Here is a 22,505-nt window from a genome sequence, read left to right as displayed (position 1 = left end):
CATGGAAAAGAAATGCAAAAAAGCAAAATGACTGTCTGGGGAGGCCTTACAAATAGCTGTGAAAAGAAGAGAAGCGAAAAGCAAAGGAGAAAAGGAAAGATATAAGCATTTGAATGCAAAGTTCCAAAGAATAGCAAGGAGAGATAAGAAAGCCTTCCTCAGCAATCAGTGCAAAGAAATAGAGGAAAACAACAGAATAGGAAAAACAAGAGATCTCTTCAGGAAAATTAGAGATACCAAGGGAACATTTCATGCAAAGATGGGCTCAATAAAGGACAGAAATGGAATGGACCTAACAGAAGCAGAAGATATTAAGAAGAGGTAGCAAGAATACATAGAAGAACTGTACAAAAAAGATCTTCATGACCAAGATAATCACGATGGTGTGATCACTGACCTAGAGCCAGACATCTTGGAATGTGAAGTCAAGGGGGCATTAGAAAGCATCACTATGAACAAAGCTAGTGGAGGTGATGGAATTCCAGTGGAGCTATTTCAAATTCTGAAAGATGATGCTGTGAAAGTGCTGCACTCAATATGCCAGAAAATTTGGAAAACTCAGCAGTGGCCACAGGACTGGAAAGGGTCAGTCTTCATTCCAATCCCAAAGAAAGGCAATGCCAAAGAATGCTCAAACTACTGCACAATTGCACTCATCTCACACGCTAGTAAAGTCATGCTCAACATTCTCTAAGCCGGGCTTCAGCAATATGTGAACTGTGAACTCCCAGATATTCAAGCAGGTTTTAGAAAAGGCAGAGGCACCAGAGATCAAATTGCCAACATCTGCTGGATCATGGAGAAAGCAAGAGAGTTTCAGAAAAAAACATCTATTTCTGCTTCATTGACTATGCCAAAGCCTTTGACTGTGTGGATCACAATAAACTGTGGAAAATTCTGAAAGAGATTGGAATCCCAGACCACCTGACCTGCCTCTTGAGAAACCTGTATGCAGGTCAGGAAGCAACAGTTAGAACTGGACATGGAACAACAGACTGGTTCCAAATAGGAAAAGGAGTACGTCAAGGCTGTATATTGTCACCCTGCTTATTTAATTTCTATGCAGAGTACATCATGAGGAACGCTGGGCTGGAAGAAGCACAAGCTGGAATCAAGATTGCTGGGAGAAATATCAATAACCTCAGATATGCAGATGACACCACCCTTATGGCAGAAAGTGAAGAGGAACTCAAAAGCCTCTTGATGAAAGTGTAAGAGTCGAGAGTGAAAAGGTTGGCTTGAAGCTCAACATTCAGAAAACAAAGATCATGGCATCTGGTCCCATCACTTCATGGGAAATAGATGGAAAAACAGTGGAAACAGTGTCAGACTATTTTTTGGGGGCTCCAAAATCACTGCAGATGCTGATTGCAGCCACGAAATTAAAAGACACTTACTCCTTGGAAGGAAAGTTATGACCAACCTAGGTAGTATATTAAAAAGCAGAGACATTTCTTTGCCAACCAAGGTCCGTCTAGTCAAGGCTATGGTTTTTCCAGTGGTTATGTATGGATGTGAGAATTGGACTGTGAAGAAAGCTGTTTGCTGAAGAATTGATGCTTTTGAACTGTGGTGTTGGAGAAGACTCTTGAGAGTCCCTTGGACTGCAAGGAGATCCAACCAGTCCATTCTAAAGGAGATCAGTCCTGGGTGTTCATTGGAAGGACTGATGCTAAAGTTGAAACTCCAATACTTTGGCCACCTCATGTGACAAGTTGACTCACTGGAAAAGACTCTGATGCTGGGAGGGATTGGGGGTGGGAGGAAATGGGGACGACAGAGAATGAAATGGCTGGATGGCATCACTAACTCGATGGACATGAGTTTGAGTGAACTCCGGGAGTTGGTGATGGACAGGGAAGCCTGGTGTGCTATGATTCGTGGGGTCAGTCAGACATGACTGAGTGACTGAACTGAACTAAACTGACAGCACTGGCAGTCAGGAACGGTTTTGTTGTTGTTGCTGTTTTAGTAATATGCACCCTGATCTTCAAATAAAATCTTCTAATAATTCTCAGAACTCCCACCATGAGAGGTAAATAAATACATATCAAGTCGTATCTTAGTGGAGAAAATAGCCCAAAACTTCAAATATTCTGTCTCCTACACTCCCATCCAAGATTTCTTTTGAAAAACATTGTGAAAGCAATGACAGCCGCAGTATAATAAACTTTCCTTATTTTTTTCCAGTATTCAAAATATTTGAAATGGTGGAATTAATAGATGGCAGCCATTTTGCTTTTAAGACTTTAAGGCCTGGCTTTACAAAAACAAAGCAGAGAACTAGCAATTGTACATTAGCTACTCAAATTTTCTAAAAAACAACTAAACTATTATGTGTTGAGTTGTGTCCCAGCAAAAATATGCTGAAGTCCTAACCTTCAGTACCTTAGAATGTAACTTTGTTGGGAAGTAGAACTTGGAATAGGTTGTTGTTCAGTCACTAAGTCATGTCCTACTCTGTGACCCCATGGACTGCAGCATGCCAGGCTGCCCTGTCCTTAACCATCTCCCAGAGTTTGCTCAAACTCATGTCCATTGAGTCAGTGATGTCACCCAACCATCTCATCCTCTGCTGCCCACTTCTCCTGCTTTCAATATTTCCCAGAATCAAGGCCTTTTCCAATGAGTCAGCTCTTCACAACAGATGGCCAATGTATTAGAGCTTCAGCATCAGTCCTTCCAATGAATATTTAGGGTTGATTTCCTTCAGACTTGTTTGATCTCCTTGCAGTCCAAGGGACTCTCAAGAGTCCCCCAGCACTACAATTCGAAAGCATCAATTATTCAGTGCTCAGACTTCTTTATGGTCCAGCTCTCATCCGTACATGACTACTAGAAAAACCATAGCTTTGACTATACAGATATTTGTTGGCAATCAAACTAAAATGAAATTTTTAGGGTCAGCACTAATCCAATAAGACTGGGTCCTTATAAAAAAGAAAAGGAAATTTGGTCACAGAGACATATATGAGTAGAAGAAAGACAACGTGAAGACACAGGAAGAGCACCATCTGTGAGGCAGGGACAGCTGAGGCTACCAGGAAATGGGAGAAGCACACAAGGCACACCCTGCCCTCAGGGCCCGCTGGAGGAACCAACAAGCTCAAATCCTGATTTCAGGCTTCTAACCCCCAGATCTGTGAGGCATAAATGTCTGCTAGTCAAGCCACCTAGTGTCTGGCACTTTGCTATGGCACTCTAGGAGACTAATGCACAAACAAAGCTTGAAATCTCAGAGTTTGGGCAACACTGGCTAAGCAGACTTGAAAGAAAAATAAGATCCTCCTTTTCCCAGAGAAGGAAGGCAATCCACGTCAGAGAAGTCCCGCCCATGTACCCGGCACTGGGAAGGGTATGGTTTTAACTCATCTTCACATCTAAATTCTCATAGTAGCACTAAGACATTGGTTATAGGAAACATATGCAGTACACTCTGACATATCTTAATGATATTTTTCTGCATCTATTTCCTCAGGCAAGGGAAACAAAAGCAAAAACAAACAAGTGGGACTTAAAAGCTTTTGCAAAGAGAAGGAAACTATGAACAAAGTGAAAAAAAACCTATTGAACGGGAGAAAATATTTGCAAATGACATATTTGTTATTGGGTTAAAGTCCAAGATATATAAACAGCTCATACAACTCAATATAAAAAAAATCCAATAAAAAATGAGTTCATGTCTATGAAGTTCCTTGAATAGACATTTTTTCCAAAGAAGGCAAACAGATGGACAATAGGCACAAGAAAAGATGCTCAGCATCACTAATTATCAGGAAAGGCAAATTCAAACCACGATGAGATATCACCCCACACCTGTCAGAATGGCTAGACAACAAATAAGAAATGTTGGTAAGGATGTGGAGAAAAGTAAATCCTCGTCACTGTTAGTAGGAATGTAAATTGGCACAGCTGCTGTGGAAAACAGTGTGGCGGTTCCTCAAAAAACTGAAACTAGGACTAGCATCAGTTCAGTTCAGTTCAGTCGCTCAGTCGTGTCCGACTCTCCGCGACCCCATGAATCGCAGCACGCCAGGCCTCCCTGTCCATCACCAGCTCCCGGAGCTCACTCAAACTCATGTCCATCGAGTCAGTGATGCCATCCAAGCATCTCATTCTCTGTCATCCCCTTCTCCTCCTGCCCCCAATCCCTCCCAGCATCAGAGTCTTTTCCAGTGAGTCAAGTCTTCGCATGAGGTGACTAGCATATTATCCAGCAATTCCACTCCTGGGTATATATACAAAATAAATAAATAAATAAAACAACCAAAAGCACCAAATCAAAAAGAATATGGATCTAAGTGTTCACAGAAGCATAATTTACAATAGCCAAGATATGAAAGCAATCCAAGTTCCCATCAACACAGATGGATAGATAAAGATGTGGTATATATATGTGTGTGTGTATATATATATATATATATATATATATGAATAACAGTTTGCTATTTACAACAGCATGAATGAAGCTGGAGGATATTATGTTTAGGGAAATAAGTCAGACAGGGAAAGACAAATACTGGATGTTTGACACTCATATATGGAGTCTAAAATATAAAACAAATGAATATAACAAAACAGAAACAGACCCACAGATGCAGGGAAACAGTAGTTACCAGTGGGGATAGGGTAGGGGGCTGGGGCAAGATAGGGGAAGGGGATTAAATAAAGAAGATACAAGGATATATTATACAGCACAAGGCATATAGCTAATGTCTTATAGTGACTTTAAAAGGAGTATAATCTATAAAAATATTGAATCAGACCACCTGACCTGGCTCCTGAGGAGCCTGTATGCAGGTCAAGAAGCAACAGTTAGACCCAGACATGAAACAACGGACTGGTTCAAAATTGGGAAAGGAGTACGTCAAGGCTGTATATTGTTACCGGGCTTATTTAACTTATACACAGAGTACATCATGAGGAATGCTGGGCTGGAGGAAGCACAAGCTGGAATCGAGATTGCTGGTAGAAATATCAATAACCTCAGATATACAGATGATACCACTCTAATGGCAGAAAGCAATGAGGAACTAAAGAGTTTCTTGCCAAGGGTGAAAGAGGAGAGTGAAAAAGCTGGCTTAAAACTCAACATTCGAAAAACTAAGATCATGGCATCCAGCCCCATCACTTCATGGCAAATAGATGGGGAAACAAGGGAAATGGTGACAGACTTTATTTTCTTGGGTTTCAAAATCACTGTGGATGCTGATTGCAGCCATGAAATTAAAATTCACTTGCGCCTTGGAAGAAAAGCTATGACCAACCTAGACAGAATATTAAAAAGCAGAGACATTACTTTGCCAACAAAGATCCGTCTAGTAGGAGCTACAGTTTTTGCAGTAGTCATGTAAGGATGTGAGAGTTGGATCATAAAGAAGGCTGAGTGCTGAAGAATTGATGCTTTTCAATTATGGTGCTGGAAAAAACTCTGGAGAGTCCTGAGGACAGCAAGGAGATCAAACCAGTCAATCCTAAAAGAAATCAACCCTGAATTTTTATTGGAAGTACTGATGACCCATTCAGCATGACTGAAGCTCCAATACTTTGGCTGCTTGATGTGAAGAGCCAACTCACTGGAAAAGACTCTGATGCTGGGAAAGATTGTGGGCAGAAGGAGAAGAGGGCGACAGAGGATGAGATGGTTGGATGGCATCACCGACTCAATGGACATGAGTTTGAGAAAACTCCAGGAGATAGTGGAGGACAGGGAAGCCTGGTGTGCTGCAGTCCATGGGGTCGCAGAGAGTTGGACACAACTGAGCAACTGCACAACAAAAATCAAATATATTTCAATTAAAATAAAAAATGAATTGTGCTGTTTTAGATTATTTTATGATTGCCAGAGGTATCTTAATATCTATTTTGAACCAGTGCAGGCAGAAGATGACAGAATGACTGTTATCTAAAACACCAGAACTATTTTTATTTTCTTATGGTGTTAAAGAATGTTGAATTTAGTTTTAGACAGGAGACGAAAGGGACAGAGAAAAGAAAGTCAAATTCATTTTAAGTTCAGTTACATGTAAAATGACTCATGATATATTCACCTTATATTAATGACTTTCTACAATTATTAAAACATGCTTTTTAAATCTTGACATCTAGACACACATTGGTAAAAGCAGATTTTCTTAATAAGATTTTTAACATCATGAGAGTTTTTCGGGACCAGGAGGAAAGCATCACAGGGAAGTGTCGCTTTGACAGAGGAGGTGATATAATCAATTTTGTCCTACTCAGGATCAACAAGGGGACTGTGGATCTCTGGCTTTCCTCCAGTTACTTTGCCAGCCCTGAATAAGACCTTTAGAACATAGCATCTGTACAAACTAAGTTCTTTCAGGAGTATTTTCCTTTATATTTTTCTTTCTTAAAGTTGATGGACATTCCTTTAGATTACATATTTCCTTCCTCGAAGAGAGGACTTACTTTACTGTGTTTTTTATTTTATGGACTTCTTACAGAAATAGTGAGATAAGTGTTCACAAATTTCTTAGCATAATGGCTGGCAATGAGAAAACAATAAATCTTACTCTAATTCTCTGGAAACCAGAATGTTAACTTTCTCTGAGAAGGAACATAAAGACCATTCCACGTTAGCAGCCTGTACCTTTTAGTTTCTTGGAGAAATGTCTCCTTCTACTTCTCCACCCTTCTGACTATAAGCTTTAACAATTCTTTTGTTTCTTTAGGTCAGCTATGTCAAAGCCCTTAGATATTTTCAAACTTGAATTTCATAGTCTTATTTTCAAAGAGCGAGCAGTGAATTAAGGAACACAGAAGAGGGTCAGAGGATGCTTGAAACAGCTTGTGACACTTTGGTCCTCAAAAACAGCAATGTTTCTGATTCATTCCTGAGTTTAGAAAACAAGTACTATTTATTGACATCGGTGCCATTTGTCCCCTAGAAAGAAACACATAAAAACCTTGAAACTCAGCTCTGTAGGGAGCAATCCAGCCATCTAATTTCATCATTTCTGGAGAAGTTTGCAGTGCTGTTTCCTGGATGAAAAACATGAAGGAACCGAGGGCATAAAAGAGAAGTTCCACAGAAAATAAGATTAATTTCTATTATTTTAAGTCAGCCCTTCAAAAAAGACTGCAGTCACCTTAAATTATTGTGTAATCTTAAGCAAATTATGTATGCATGAAAATCTATATTTATACTGCATCTGTTTCTACCCCCAATTTTAAAGTATCTTAAAGAACTTTCCAAAGAATGATACAATTAGAATAGAAAAGAAGATAATGATGGAGGAAAAAGACTATTACTAATGATCAGGAAATAGTATGGTAAATGTAATTAGCAAAGTTTTGTTCTAAACTGTGAAAAAGGGGGAGTCTCCTTATCAGAAAAAAAAGACACATGGCAAGACTGTTAAATTGAAACCTGGATGAAACATGGACCCACTCATGACTGCACGTGCTTTCTACGGCATCTTCTCTTCCAGTGGAAGGTCACAGGAAGCCTCCTGGTGCTGACTCCCAGGCAACCCTGTTCAGCATGGCCAAAGACTGAAATCAAAATGTGTAGCTGCTCAATGCAATTGCTCACACAACAGATTTATTTTGTTCCCGGCTGGCAATAGTGGTAAAGAACCCGCTCACCAATGCAGGAGATGTTAAAAGATGCGGGTTTGATCCCTGGGTCTGGAAGATCCTCTGGAGGAGGAAATGGCAACCCACTTCAGTACGCTTGCATGGAAAATTCCATGGACAGAGGAGCCTGGTCGGCTAGAGTCCATAGGGTCACAAAGAGTCAGACACAACTGAAGTACTTAAGATGTACAAACGCATTTAGTTGACAGGTGTTTTTGTTTCTTTGGTTAAAGTGAATTGACCAACCAATCTGATACAATCAAAACCAGCTGGCATCATTTTGGCTGAAACATCTGGTTGCAAGGAACAGGAACATTACTTCTCTGAATAGTCTTATACCCTACCAAGCAAACAAAGATTTTTTTTCCCCTCATGAAAAGGAATCTGAAGCTGCACAGCGGATGGGTTTGGTAGCTCCCTGGAGAATTCCATGGAGAGAGGAGCCTGGAGGGCTACAGTCCACAGGGTTGCAAAGAGTTGAGCCCGACTGAGCAATTAACATATACACATGGGAAAAGAAGAAATGTTACGGGGGTAATGACAAGACTTGTGGGGAAACCTTGGTTAATCCACCAAGAAGCCCTCATTCTTCAGAGCAGCAAGGTCTCTGTGGGGAGGTCTGAGCAGCTGTTGGAGCAGTGAGGGGCCCTGACGGGACTGCAGTCACTGCGGGGCTGCTGGGACCCCGTGACTCAAGTTGAAGGAACTGGAGTCACCCCTCAGGAAGGTGCTGTCTATGTAAATCTCAGGTTCTCCTGCATTTGATTGCTACTCCTCTAGGGAGCTTATGGAAACCCTTGGGAGCAGATAACATGGAAATGCCTCGACATAATTTCGGGTGTTTTAGGTATCAGGTTAGCCTTTTGAATCAAGTTGAGGATTATTACAGAAACTGTGTGACTGAATCCCTCGGAGAGTCTGGAGGCATAGCTCGGAACCTGGAAAAGTTATTAAAGCTGCAATGCTGGGGATATAAGCATGAAGCATGCTTTCTCCATGATTAGAACTCATTAATGTTCATATCTGTCACTTAAGGGAAAAAGCATTTGTTAATCAAAACGGATTTATCATCCTATCCTTGGTTCCCCATCAATTTCTTTTTTTGAAGAAATCCCTTAGTGTGCTGATCCAAAATTCCCCCAAGGAAATCCCATTCTCCTGTTTCAATTTAATTTCCTACCAATGGTTTATTGCTGTATTAAGTGTACCTTTTTAAAAAAGTTCATTTCATACAGATTCTGTTGTCTCTCCAGTGATTTTGCCTATTACCTGCAGATTCAGAGGCCCCACAAGAAACATAGAATAACATCAGATGATAAATCTTCATTGTTGCTTGTACCAGAGTCTCTATTTTATTTCTCTTCATAATATCAAAAATAAGATTAAATATGTTAACATTCTTAATAAATATCACAATTCCCAGGAGCCACAATCAAAACTCTGAATATACATGCTAATCTCCTGAGTTACATAAAATAAATATATTCAGCTCTGCCCTTGGTCTCTGAGGGTATTTAGCAATGAATCGTGATAAATATTGGGGAGACTCTGTCTTGCTTAGGGTCCAGTCAAGACACAGAAACCACACCAGTTATTTCACAATGCTGCTGTTCGTTGTTTTAGTTGCTCAGTCGTGTCCAACTGTTTTGCGACCCCATGGACTGTAGCCCACCAGCCTCCTCTGTCCATGGGATTCTCCAGGCACGAATACTAGAGTAAGTTGCCATTTCCTTCTCCAGGGGATTTTCCCAGCCTAGGGATCAAACCCTGTCTTCTGCATTAACAGGCAGATTCTTTACTGTTGAGCCACTAGGGAAGCCCTATTTCACAATCGAGACAGTTTAATGTAAGGATTGCTAGTTGGGCATGAACAACTGTTAAGTAGGTAACTGAAAAGCCAGAAGGAAAGTAGCACAGAGGCAACAAATGCAGGAAGCAGCTGCTGCCCTGGGCTGGGGGGCAAAGGGAAGAGGCGGAGATGATTAAAATTCAGACGCCTGAAGAGAGCCCCTGCTGAGGAGGAACTTAGATCTCCCAGGAGGGGCTACGGCACAGCTGGTTCTGGATTTCTGGAATTAGCAGAGGGGCCCAAAGGGCCTGAGACCCACACGTCTGACGAGAGGGCGCCAGCTGACTGGTACTAGAGGCTTTGAGGTGTTAAAAAAGTCTGGCTCACTGAGTGCTGGAAAACTACTGCTTTTTTTTTTTTACCAGTGCCGAGGGGAAAAAAATCAACACATGGCTGAGGGGCTGCTGGCAGGAACAGAAACCAAGCAGGGCAGAATGGTGGTTTTAAGGACCTGTTCTGATTGGCTATGTGCGTGCTCACCAAGTTGCTTCAGTTGTGTCCGACTCTGTGCGACCCTATAGACCACAGACCGCCAGGCTCCTCGGTCTATGGGATTCTCCAGGCAAGAATACTGGAGTGCGTTGCCGTGCCCTCCTCCAGGGAATCTTCCCAACCAAGGGATCGAACCTGTGTCTCTTACCTCTCCTGTATTGGCAGGCAGGTTTTACCACTTAGTACCACCTGGGAAAACCCTGATTGGTTCTGGTGGTGGTGGTTTAGTCACTAGTTGTGTCCAACTCTTGTGACTCTATGGACTGTAGCCTGCCAGGTTCCTCTGTCCATGGGCTTCTCCAGGTAAGAATATTGGAGTGGGTTGCCATTCCCTTCTCCTGACTGGCTATAACCCAATACAAAATTTTAAAGTTTTTTCTTTTTTTTTTAATAAGTATCTGCTCTGGGTCTGGAGGACTGTTTTTGCATCTCAGCCCCCATCACTTTCCAGCTCTGTGACCTGGGCAAGTTAGCCTCAGTTTTCCCATGCATACAGTGGGGCTAGGATCCTTCATGCGATATTCGTTACCTAAGGATCAAGAGTGACAGACTGTGGAAAGCCCTTGGCAAAGTACTCAGTGCAGAAATGCCTAATGCACTCCTGCTGCTGTTGCTACTAATACATGTATGAGAGTTTAAATCAATGCTTCTCAGTCCCAGGTGACTCTGTCCCCCAAAAGACATCCAGCTGTGCCTGGAACTATTTTTTAACTAACTGGCTCCACTGGTCTCCGTAACCGCCTGCTGGCGTTCTGCAGCTGCAGCGAGTGGCGGCTGCTCTCTAGTCGCGGTGCCGGAGCGGGGGCTGCTCCTGTGGGTCATGGGCTCCAGGGTGTGCGGCTTCAGCTGTGGCAACACACAGGCTCAGTGGTTGCAGCACACGAGGCTCAGTAGTTGTCACACACGGTCTTAGTTAGCCCACAGCATGCGGGATCCTAGCTCCCCGACCAGGGACTGAACCCATGTCCCCTGTGCTGGCAGGCAGATTCTTAACCACTGGAACACCCGGGACATCCTGGAAATATTTTTGATCATTATGACTTGGACACAGTGCTCTGGTATGTAGTGAACAGAGGCTGAAGAGCTGCTAAACATCATAGGGCGCACAGGACAACAAAGGATCATCTAGCCCCAGATGTCAACAAAGCTGAGGTTAAGAAACCCTGGTTTAAACAAAAAAAAAGAAAAAAGTGTTTTAAGAACCTTGAAAGAACAGTACTTCAGAGGGAGGGGAGCTCAGCCAAGGCTACAGTAGTCTGGCCACATTGAGAAGGAGGACTCGGAAGAAAAATGGATTTGGTAATGAACATACGAAGGAGGGCACCTCAGATGGGCCATGACACAAGCAAAGGCTGCAGGGGGCACCTTGCCTTCTTCTCCGCCTTTAGCACCAGTTTGCACATCCAGACCCTCACAAAGGTGCTGTAAATCACAGACTCAGAATTGATGTGCCAAATGTAAGTCTCCATTCAGATTGTTTTTCTAACAGAAATCTCACACAACCACTTGTAATCATTATGGCAAAGGTGTCCATTCAGAACACGTCCCTGGTTTAGCTGTCCTGCCAATCAGCATTTCACATAACCAGAGCAGCAGTCAGAAACATGGCAGATGAGAAGAGATGAGAAGGAGGCCCAGGAAATGCAGCTACATTTTAGAGTCCTGCCTTCTAAAATCATTTCTCCTCTAGCATTTCAGGGACCCTCCTGAGCAATGGCCTTTACAGGAAGCTGACCACTCTGGCTAAACCACAGTTTGGCAAATCAGCTGGGCTTTGGACCACACACTCAACCTCATGCAAATAACCTTACACGATTACTATGAAAAAGACACTGATTCAGTCTCGCTTATTAATTTTTGCTTTTGTTGACTTTGCTTTTGGTGTCAAATTCAAAAACCATTACCAATATCTATCCTCATGGGCTCACCTCCTATATTTTCTTCTAGGAGTTTTATTGTTTCAGGTCTTACATTCAAGCCTTTAATTCATTCTGAGTTGAGTTTATCAGTATCCCATGTTCACTGCAGCATAATTCACAGTAACCAAGATATGGAAACAATCTAAGTGTCCATCAGTGAATGAACGGATAAAGACGTGAGAGGCAGAGTCTGGAATGGCGCTTCCCATAGGTTGGGTGTAATGGAGAGACATCGGTCAAAGAAAGCAAATTTTCAGCTATAAGATGAATAAGTTCCAGGGCTCTAATGTACAGTATGGTTATTATAGCTTACAGTCCTTCTTATATACTTGAAAGTTCCTAAGAGAATAGATCTTAGATGTTCTCACTACAAAATATAAACAGTAATAATCTGATGGGTTGGAGGTGTTAGCTAATCATTTTACATATGTGCTGTGTGCTGTGCTTAGTTGCTCGGTCATGTCTGACTCTTTGCGACCCCATGGACTGTAGCCCGCCAGGCTCCTTTGTCCATGGGGGTTCTCCAGGCAAGAATACTGGAGTGGGTTGCCATGCTCTCCTCCAGGGGATCTTCCCAACTCAGGGTTCAAACCCAAGTCTCCCACATTGCAGGCAGATTCTTTATCATCTGAGTCACCAGGGGTGCCCAAGAACACTGGAGTGGGTAACTAACCCTTCCCCAGGGGATCTTCCCAATCCAGGAATTGAACTAGGGTCTCCTGCATTGCAGGCAGATTCTTTACCAGCTGAGCTATTAGGGAAGCCCTTTACATACATAAGAATATATAATCAGTTTGCTGTATATAAGTGCTGTGCTGTGCTTACTTGCTCGGTCATGTCTGACTCTTTGCGACCCCATGAACTGTAGCCCATCAGGTTCCTCTGTCCATGGAATTCTCCAGGCAAGAATACTGGAGTGGGTAGCCTTTCCCTCCTCCAGGGGATCTTCCCAACCCAGAGATCGAACCCAGGTCTCCTGCATTGCAGGTGGATTCTTCACCATCTGAGCCACCAGAGAAGCCTGCAGTATATAAGAACAGAATGTGATATTTCAGTCATATAAAGTTGGAGGAAGGAAAGACCCTGATCACAGTCAAGGCTGTACCATAAATGACAGTTGTCAGGTTTAGAAGAATGAAAACAACATTCAAGGAAGAAATGGGGTTGAGGATCTATCTCTGCTGCCGATGAACCATGTGACCCTCCTTGACTAAGTCCATGCACATCTCTGTGCCTTAGGTTTCCTTACACTGAGAATAAAATCACTGGGAAAAGGCTGCTGCTACTGCTGCTAAGTCACCTCAGTCGTGTCCGACTCTGTGTGACCCCATAGATGGAAGCCCACCAGGCTCCCACCTCCCTGGGATTCTCCAGGCAAGAACACTGGAGTGGGGTGCCATTTCCAGCTTGGGTTAATTCACGGTGTGCATTTTTAAGGCTTTATCTTGCTTTTTTTCCCCAGAATCTAAAATTCCAAGGTCTTCTTTACCAGAGTTAGGAAACACAACATAGTGGTTGGTTGGTTGATTTGATCCTGCCTTTCCAGCTACGGTGGAGATTCATGAGGACATGAGTTCGTGTCTTCATCCTCAGCAGGTAGAGTGGTTCCTGACTCCTAGTCAGCACTCGCTGAATATTTGCTGAATGTTGAAAGATCTCAGGTCTGCCATGGTTTACGGATAGAGCTAGAAAAACATAGGGAGAGGAAGAGACAGAACAACAGGTGATTTCCTAGAGAGAGGAGAGAAGAAGGAAAGAGAGTCTTATTGGACTTGAGCTGAGTCTTGTAGAACGGGAAGGAGTTTGCATGGGAAGGAGTTGGCATGGGAAGGAGTGAGGGAGAGGATTTTGTATATAGAGGGGGAAGCGTGCTAAGTCACTTCCGTCATGTCCGACTCTGTGCGACCCTATCTGTGGGTTGTAGCCTGCAGGCTCCTCTGTCCATGGGATTCTCCAGGCAAGAATATTGGAGTGAGTTGCCATGACATCCTCCAGGGATCTTTCTGACCCAGGGGTTGAACCTGTGTCTTTTATGTCTCCTGCAGTGGCAGGTGGGTTCTTTACCACTAGTGCCATCTGGAAAGCCCTGTATACAGAGTCTTAGATAGGCAAAGGCCTGGGGAGCATAAAAGATCAAAATTCTTTTCAAAAGCTGCGCGTTTGCCATAGCTTAGATCTGGGCATAAGATACAGCGGAGCAAAGCTCCGAAGACAACCTGAGAGCAGGGCAAATGAGAGATGCGTGTGCCTGCTGGCTCCTCCTCAAGGAGCAGACAGCGGTGGAAGAGTCTAAGGTGACAGCCTGGGGTGTGACAGCGCTTTCACTGACAGCAAGTGGGCTGCACGACAGGTGGGGAGTGTGGGCGGGCATCGCGCCTGTCTGCAGCTGCGCGGGGGATGGCAGAGAGCAGGGAAAGACCTCTTCACTGCATCCGACCTTCTGAATCAGGCTGGGTGGGTTAAACTAACCATTCACCAGTGGTTTCTCTGCTTTACAAAACAGTAAATAAAGTTCTCATAACCTTCAAGACTAGAAACACCTTGTAGATTATTTGGTACATTTAGCTGAACTCAAGTGAGATATTGGTTGGTATCTCCATTACTTAGAGTTTCCTTTTGTAATGTGTTGACTGGTTTTGAATGAGTCTTAATAACAGGTGGGTTTCTGTATTTAGGTTGTATTATATAAATTTCCGTGGAAATTTCGATAAGACAGCTTCTTTATCATCATCACCAAATTGTCTGACCAGCTCTATGTGTTGTATAAACGTTATATGTGTATAATTGTTCTGAAAATCAAACTGACAGTGCAAATTTCTCTAGTAGGCTCATTTCTGGGAAAATAATATTTGCAATATAATCATTTCTTATCAGCATTTACCATATTACTGAAGGGACTCAAGTAAATACAATGAATACGTTTTCCTGTTTCATTGTGTTGAGATGGGCCATGCCCTTTCAGACAAAGGGATACATGTTCTTTATTCAATCTCTATGTTTTTCTTGTCCTTTTGTAATTTATTCAATCTCTATGTTTTTCTTGTCCTTTTGTAAACCCGCTCTTGTTATTTTTAAGTTCTCCTTGCCCTCCCTTTTTGGAGAAGGAAATGGCAACCCACTTCAGTGTTCTTGCCTGGAGAATCCCAGGGATGGGGGAGCCTGGTGGGCTGCCGTCTATGGGGTCGCACAGAGTCGGACACGACTGAAACGACTTAGCAGCAGCAGCAGCAGCAGCCCTCCCTTTACCACTTAAGTTGTTTTTCTCTTTCCTTATAGATCTGTATTCACATCAAGAGGGGAGGGTTGGTCATTAGAGTCCAGACATCCCTCATGCTATTGGATCTATCTTGTGCTTTATGTCTGAGGAGAGGCACACACGATCTTCTTCTTCCAGGGCTTTCTTTCTGGGCTCTTTGTAGTGTTTTTTATAATAAAGATGGAAAGACCCTTTATGTTTAGAACACTTGCTCTTCCCTGAATCACAGGATCACAGGAAAGACACAAAGAGCAGCACTGAATGGACGACAGTGCGTATTATACCTTAGCACTTAGCTACCTCATGACTCTCTTTTAAACAGGCCTGTAATTACTTTCAGCTGCTGCTAATGAGCTTCAACCATGGGGAGAAATCACCTTCCTAAGTAAACATACTGAAAACTACATTTGCTCACCTTTTCAGTGGAGACAGTATATTGGCAGGTTTATTGGCAGTGGATAACCATGTTGAACTTTCCTCAGACTGACCATGGCCACCCTACATTTTGGCTTTTGTTTTTCCATGAGTTTTCTCTTTTCAGGGCTCAGAGCACAGCCTAAATGCAATCTCGTTTAATTTCACTGAGTTGGCTAAAATCTGGAGAAGTTTCCGCTGAAAGAATAATTTTTCCCCCTGGTGTGCATCTCCAGCTCACATGTTCAGAATGATTAGTGCAAACTCTTAACAACTTTGGTGAAGCATATAGAGTTATAAAAGTAGCGTTTGCTCTCCCTCCTTCACTTCACTCCTTAAGAATTTACTGAGCATTCACTAAATGTGTTACTACATTTACTAAATGTGTTACTGTTATCGCTGAAAAATTTTCACTGACGCTCCATTGCTTATAGAATAAAATCCAAAATTCTCAGTCTAGTGTTGTAGACGCATCTGAGATGATTCCACGCATCTTCCCCAAGTTCCTACACACACACACACGGACACATGTGAGCCTCCAAACGTGAATACTATGCCTTCTTTTAGACGTTTGCTTATTCTCTACTACCTAGAATCCTCCTCTCAACCTTATAGCATGAATCCTTACCACCCTTCAGGGACATCTACTATAAGGAAGCTATGCTATCCTGGTAAATATTTCACAATCAACACTCCAGAAAACAAAATAAACCAAAAACCCCCACTGAACCTAACAAATAAATAAGCAAATAAAATACATTTGCTGATTTCCATTGAGTAGATATTTCTATTCTGGCTAATTTCAATGTGATGTCACTATATGCAGAGCTAGGAAGAGATGAGCAGTAGCACATTACTGTATCACCAGATACAATAAAACTGTCACCAGATACAATAAAATTGAATAGCCTCAAGAGTACAGATAATGGTAAAAGTGAAGTAATTAAGGAGTTGTGCATTTACCACTTTTGTTTTCAATATATTTAATTGCAACTTTAACTTAATTTTTAATAATGATTGTATTTAACAACTGGAAACTTGTCGCTTGTCTCTTGCGAGCTGGGTAGAGCCAGGTCCAGCACTCTTCTGCAGGGACCCTACCATACTTCTCAGCCCACAGAGGTCTCCCTCCACACGCACTCACCTTCTGTATAACTATCTGATCATTTATTCAAGCAACCATTTATTGAGTGCCTACTATGCACCAGAGAGATGCTGGGAAAGACTGAGGGCAGGAGAAGGGGACGACAGAGGATGGCGTCACCAACTCAATGAACATGAGTTTGAGCAAGCTCCGGGAGATGGTGAAGGACAGGGAGGCCTGGTGTGCTGTAGTCCACGGGGTCGCAAAGGGTCAGACACAACTGAGCGATTGAACAGCAACAGGAAACTAATACACTAGGCAAAGACATTACCTATAATCTGTGTTCCATCAACTTTTCACATAGGTATTTCTTCTTTCCTTGAAGACTAGAGCCATGTATCCCCAAAGTATCTGTCACACAGTGGGGCTCTTACCAGGATCATCCTTGCAGGGGTTTAATTGGGCTCGATGGCAGCAGAAGAGTGGCTGGCGGCCTTAATAGAAAGAGAAGGAGCTGTAAACCTCAGTGTCTTTGTTCCATGAAAAGCAGCTCCCAGGCACTGAGATCAGCCTTGGCAGTGCGCTCGTGCTGTAGGAATGCTGGACCGTCTTATATGTGCATTGAATTTGAGACGCCACCTTTTCCCACAGTCAACTGCCTGCCAGGTAGGCAGAGTGGGTATTATCAGTGCCATTCTTCAGCAGAGAATGGCCCAGCAAGGGAGCAGAGACCAGTTTAAGGCAAGTCTGGAGCAAAGTTACGAGACTGAACTCAGATTTCCCTTCTTCCTGCTGTTCAGGGTTCTGAAGTAAAAACTTTCTAAAACAACCGTCCTCAATACATTTTATTTTCTATATGACAACTGCACCCCAGCTGGGAAACTAATGCTTCATGCTTTTGCAAAGATGATGAACATAATCACCAAAAAAACATTGTGGAAATAGCTTTATTTTTGTTTATTTATCTGTTGTTTATGTTTTTTGCTTATTTTTTAAATTAGTCTTCAATGATTTTTTCTTTTATTATTATTATTTTTTTAATTTTATTTTTTATTATATTGATTGGTTTTGCCATACATTGACATGAATCCACCCCGGGTGTACATGAGTTCCCCTTCCTGAACCCCCCCTCCCACCTCCCTCCTCCCCTTATCCTCCCTCTGGGTCATCCCCGTGCACCAGCCCCGAGCATCCTGTATCATTTTTTTAAAGATTTATTTATTTCTCGGTGCAAAGGCTGATTCCTCAAGGGAACTCCAGGATCCAAAAAAAAAAAATCAGACTAAAAGTATCTTCAAGAGTGTAAGGCCAAGACTTCCCCAGACAACAAATAGCACATAAACCTAGGAAGAAAAAAAGCAATCTTGGTACCAAAGTCAGAAGTAACAAGTTTGTGTTATGTATTATACAGAAAAGACATTCCCTCTCATGACCTGGAGTGTCATTTCACTTTACTAGGCTGGGGATTGATCATTTTAATAATGGACTCATGGTTCCCAGAGGCAGGAATACTTACTGCATTTGTAAATAAAACCAAACTTCCTTTCTTTTAGAAATGACTGAAATGTATACTTTGAGTTCCAACGAGGCAGTTAGTATAATTTGCTCATAGTATTTTTCTCCAAGGACAAACCTCGAATACATATTCTGACCTTTCTTCTAGCTCATAGTTTCTACAGACTCTTCAAAGACTAGAGGCAATTATCTAGCATAATTTGCTTTTTCATCTTTGTTTCTTCATATAGGATGCAATCCCCAAGCACCTGAAGAGCTTACAAGTGCCTCTTTGCCCTTCCAATCAAGTCTTCCAAGTGTCAGTGGTCCATTTCACAGGAAAGGGTTCCTAGCTACCTGCAAGTCACAATTGGAAATTTTCTGAACACAAGACTGGTTGGAGCAGACTTCCCTGGCGGTCCAGGCATTAAAAATCTTCCCACCAATTCAGGGGACACAGGATTCCTGATCCGGGAAGATTCTACATGTCCCAGGGTAGCTAAGCCTGTGTGCTACAACTACTGAGCCCCCACACCTAGAGCCCATGCTCTGTAATAAGAGAATCTACCAAAATGAGAGCCCATGCATTGCGAATAGAGAGTAGCCTCCTGCTCACTGCAACTAGAGAAAGCCCACAGGCAGCGACAAAGACCCAATGCAGCCAAAAACAAATAAACAAAATAAATTTTTAAAAAGCACTTTAAAAACAAGTAAAACAAACAAACAAAAAAAAACAAAAAATTGTTTTTTAACCCTTAAAAAAATCGTTAGACAATTTTATGAAAGAACTGATTGGTGCATTTGCTTTTCTTTTTTTCCTTGGTGTTGTTTTTATCTTTTATTTTTTAAAAGTCATGTTAAATTTAGTTTTATTGACTTACACCCAGATGCACCCTAAGAGCAAACTTAATTTGTAAATGTCTGCTCTCTTCCAGTCTATTATTTGTATCTTTAATGTGCTATTTCTCTTTTTTTCCTTTTTTTCCCATTTTCCCCCATTTTTATTATGGTAAAATACTCATAGGGCTTCCCTGGTGGCTCAGATGGTAAAGAATCTGCCTCTATGCAGGAGACTGGGGTTTCATCCCTGGGTTGGAAAGGTCCTCTGCAGAAGGATGGCTACCCACTCCAGTATTCTTCCCTGGACAGAGGAGCCTGCGGGGCTATAGCCTATGGGGTCGCAAAGAGTCGGACATGACTAACACAAAACACACATAACATAAAATTTATCACATTGATCATTTTTTAAGTGTACAGTTCAGTGGTATTACGTACATTCATATTGTGCAACCACTGCCATCCATTTATCTACATCTGTGTATTTTTATATTTTAAAAATATATTTATACATTTTCATATTTTTAGAAATAATCTCTTAATTATCAAGTCACAACTGCGATCCATATAAAAATTCACATACTTCATAGGAGTGAAAGCTCTGCTGTCAGATGGGGAGAAAGTGGACTGCAGAAGGAACTGGAGTTCCCTTGGAGCCGGAGGAGTGTTTAAGGAGGGGATAACAAAAGAATGAGAAGGTCATAAATTGTCTTCAGGTAGGGAGAGAATGCAGTTTCAGACAACACAGAGGGAAAATTACCAGACAAAGTGAAAGTGGGCCCGAGATGAAGTAGAAATAGAACAGAGGCAAAAAGTCACAGAATTGAGGAAGTCAGGCAGCAAGTTGAAGAGAAAAAATATGCTGTCCTGGCTGCTTCTGGTGAGTCACAGAGGTGCCCGTTGCAAAGAAGCCCTTCCAAGGGTCCAGACTCAAGCTCCATCAAAGGGCGTGTGCACCTACTGGCGTGTGGGATGCAAGAGCCAGTCGCATCCGAAACCTGTGGCCTTAAATCAGCAAGCAAGAGATGCTCAGATCTCTGGTCCTACCAAGGGATGCCTCAGCTGTCCTTGGTGGCTGAGGTCTGCCCTGAGTCTCCAGGAAGATGCAAGGTCTGATGGAATCTTGATAAAAACGGCTCAGAGCTATGAAGAATTCATGGTCACGGATGACAGAGGATGAGATGGTTGGATGGCATTACCGACTCGATGGACATGGGTTTGGGTGGACTCCGGGAGTTGGTGATGGACAGGGAGGCCTGGCATGCTGCGGTTCATGGGGTCGCAAAGAGTCGGCAGCGACTGAACTGAACTGACGCAATCAAAGCATAGGCTTCCTTATGTTACATAGCGATTCCTGTAGCTGTAGCAAGTGCACCTCGTCTGAGGAGTCAGGGACCTTGCTCAGAAGAAATGACAGCTGGGCTGATATCTGAAGGAAGAGTGGGCGCTGAGCACCCCTGATGGTGAACACTCGCACTGTTTCTAGACTGGGGAAAATGAGAGTTCCAGTTGCTTCATATTCTCACCAAAACTCGGAATTCTCAGGCTTTTAAAAAGGTTTTAGTTAATATGGTCACTGTGTTGTTGTAAATCACAATATTTAATTTACATTTCTCAGAAAAGTCATGAGGCTGAGTCCCTTCACGATTATCGGTCATTTGGATGTCCTCTTTTTAGAAGAGCTAGGTCTTTGTCCTTTTTTAAAAATATTGAGTTGTCTTTTCCTTATTGACTCATGGGAATACTTTCTTTATTCTGAATGAGTTTTTTATTGCAAATATCTTCTCCCAATTAATGGATTGCCTTTTCATTTTAATGGTATTTATTTTTTAAGGAATAGAATTTCTTAATTTTAAAAAATTATGTTAATAAATCTTTTCTTTTATGCTTAGCACTCTGATGTATTATTTAAGAAAAATTTTTCTACTCCAAGGTCATGAAGATATTTACTTCCAAAATTTTCATTGTATTTAGGACTATGATTCATATGAAATTAATTTTGTGTATAGTGTGAAGAATGGATCAACTTTCTTTTTTTAGCAAAATAAGAATATGTAATTTCTCCAAAAACATCTATTTAAAAGACCATTCATTCTCTCTGAATTGCAGTAATGCCTTTATTATAAAGTGACTATGTAAGTATAGATTTGATTTTGAAGTCTCTATTCCATTTCATTGGTTTGTCTATCTTTACGATTGTTTTGATTTTTTATAGTTTTAAAATAAGCTTTGAAACTGGTAGTTAAATCCTTTATCTTTGTTTTTCTTTAAAGAATTCTTGGCAATTCTAGATCCTTGCATTCCCATAAATATTTAAAAATCAACATTTAAATTTCCAGTGAAAATCCTGCTGGGATTTTGACTGAGACTGTTGAATCAGTCAAAATGTTAAGATAATTAACATCTTAAAAATATCAGACTGTCCAATCCCTTAATACAGTTTATCTCTCCACTAATTTAGAAATGAAGATTTCTCCCAGTATTGTTCAGTAGTTTACTGTACAGTGGTAGTGTATATCTTTTGTTAGATTTACTTAATCATTTGGTGGTGTTTGATGCTATTGTGAAAGATATTTTCATTTTCCAATTGCTAATTGCTGCTGCTGCTGCTGCTAAGTCACTTCAGTCGTGTCCGACTCTATGTGACCCCATAGACGGCAGTCCACCAGGCTCCCACGTCCCTGGGATTCTCCAGGCAAGAACACTGGAGTGGGTTGCCATTTCCTTCTCCAATGTGTGAAAGTGAAAAGTGAAAGTGAAGTCGCTCAGTCGTGTCTGACTCGTAGCGACCCCATGGACTGCAGCCTACCAGGCTCCTCCATCCATGGGATTTTCTAGGCAAGAGTACTGGAGTGGCTTGCCATTGCCTTCTAGCACATAGAAAAACATTTTGCAGCTGTTCATTGCTAGTACACAGTTGATTGCTAGTTCATTGCTGCTGCTGCTGCTAAGTCACTTCAGTCGTGTCTGACTCTGTGTGACCCCATCGATGGCAGCCCACCAGGCTCCCCTGTCCCTGGGATTCTCCACGCAAGAACACTGGAGCACATGCTATAAAAACATTTCAGCGTATTTGATGACTATGCTAAAATCAGTATCTAATTTTAATCATTCAATTAATAAGTTGCTTATTTTGGATATTTTATTTTATGCTGCAAAAAGCTTTATTGTTTCCATTTGGTCCAAGGCTTGAGAGAGGGCTCCAGGGTGTTAAAAAGCTGCCAAGTTGCTGCAGTGAGGGGCTTCAGGCAGCCCTGATGTTAGGTGGGTTCTTCAAAGGTCACTGGTCTCCAGAAGCTCCTACTCGTGCTTGAGGGTGAGCCTTTCGAAGAGATACTCACCCAACCCAGCCTGGGGACCAGCCAGCCTGCGGAGGTTGGTCAGGTGGTCACCCATCTTCTTGATGAGTTTCACTTTCTCATCTAGGAAGTGGTTCTCCAGGAAGTCACAGATGTGGGGGTCTCTGCGGGCAGAAGCCAGGCCATGCAGATCCAACAGGGCTTGATTCAGGTTCTTCTCTACAAGAAGATATTTTGTAGATGTTTTGGATATTTCAAT

At 42.2% G+C, this 22,505-nt stretch overlaps 1 protein-coding gene across 21 annotated transcripts in view; it reads right to left on the bottom strand.

The window, feature by feature from the left end:
- The window catches only part of LOC148773924 (uncharacterized), a 139,404-nt gene that overhangs the window by 54,647 nt on the left and 62,252 nt on the right, over positions 1-22,505 (bottom strand). For 17 of the 21 annotated variants that reach the window (XR_016036382.1, XR_016036385.1, XR_016036374.1 and 14 more), the window contains one exon: positions 17,769-22,465. Coding sequence is in view for 3 of the 21 variants with exons in the window: in XM_088832252.1 (XP_088688378.1) it covers positions 12,735-12,883; positions 17,051-17,110 (209 nt within the window). In the remaining 18 variants the exon portion in view is untranslated. Of the gene's footprint in view, positions 1-12,036; positions 12,884-17,050; positions 17,111-17,768; positions 22,466-22,505 lie in introns of those variants that run through there. The other 4 variants (XM_088832253.1, XM_088832254.1, XM_088832252.1 and 1 more) reach the window with 3 other exon arrangements.

The sequence above is a fragment of the Moschus berezovskii genome, chromosome 25 (genome assembly GCF_049115385.1).
Source record: "Moschus berezovskii isolate FMDL1 chromosome 25, NW_MosBer_1.0, whole genome shotgun sequence".
In the NCBI taxonomy this organism is placed as follows: domain Eukaryota; kingdom Metazoa; phylum Chordata; class Mammalia; order Artiodactyla; family Moschidae; genus Moschus; species Moschus berezovskii.
Note: the sequence above shows the minus strand (reverse complement) of the source record. Positions and strands in the feature narration are given on the sequence as shown.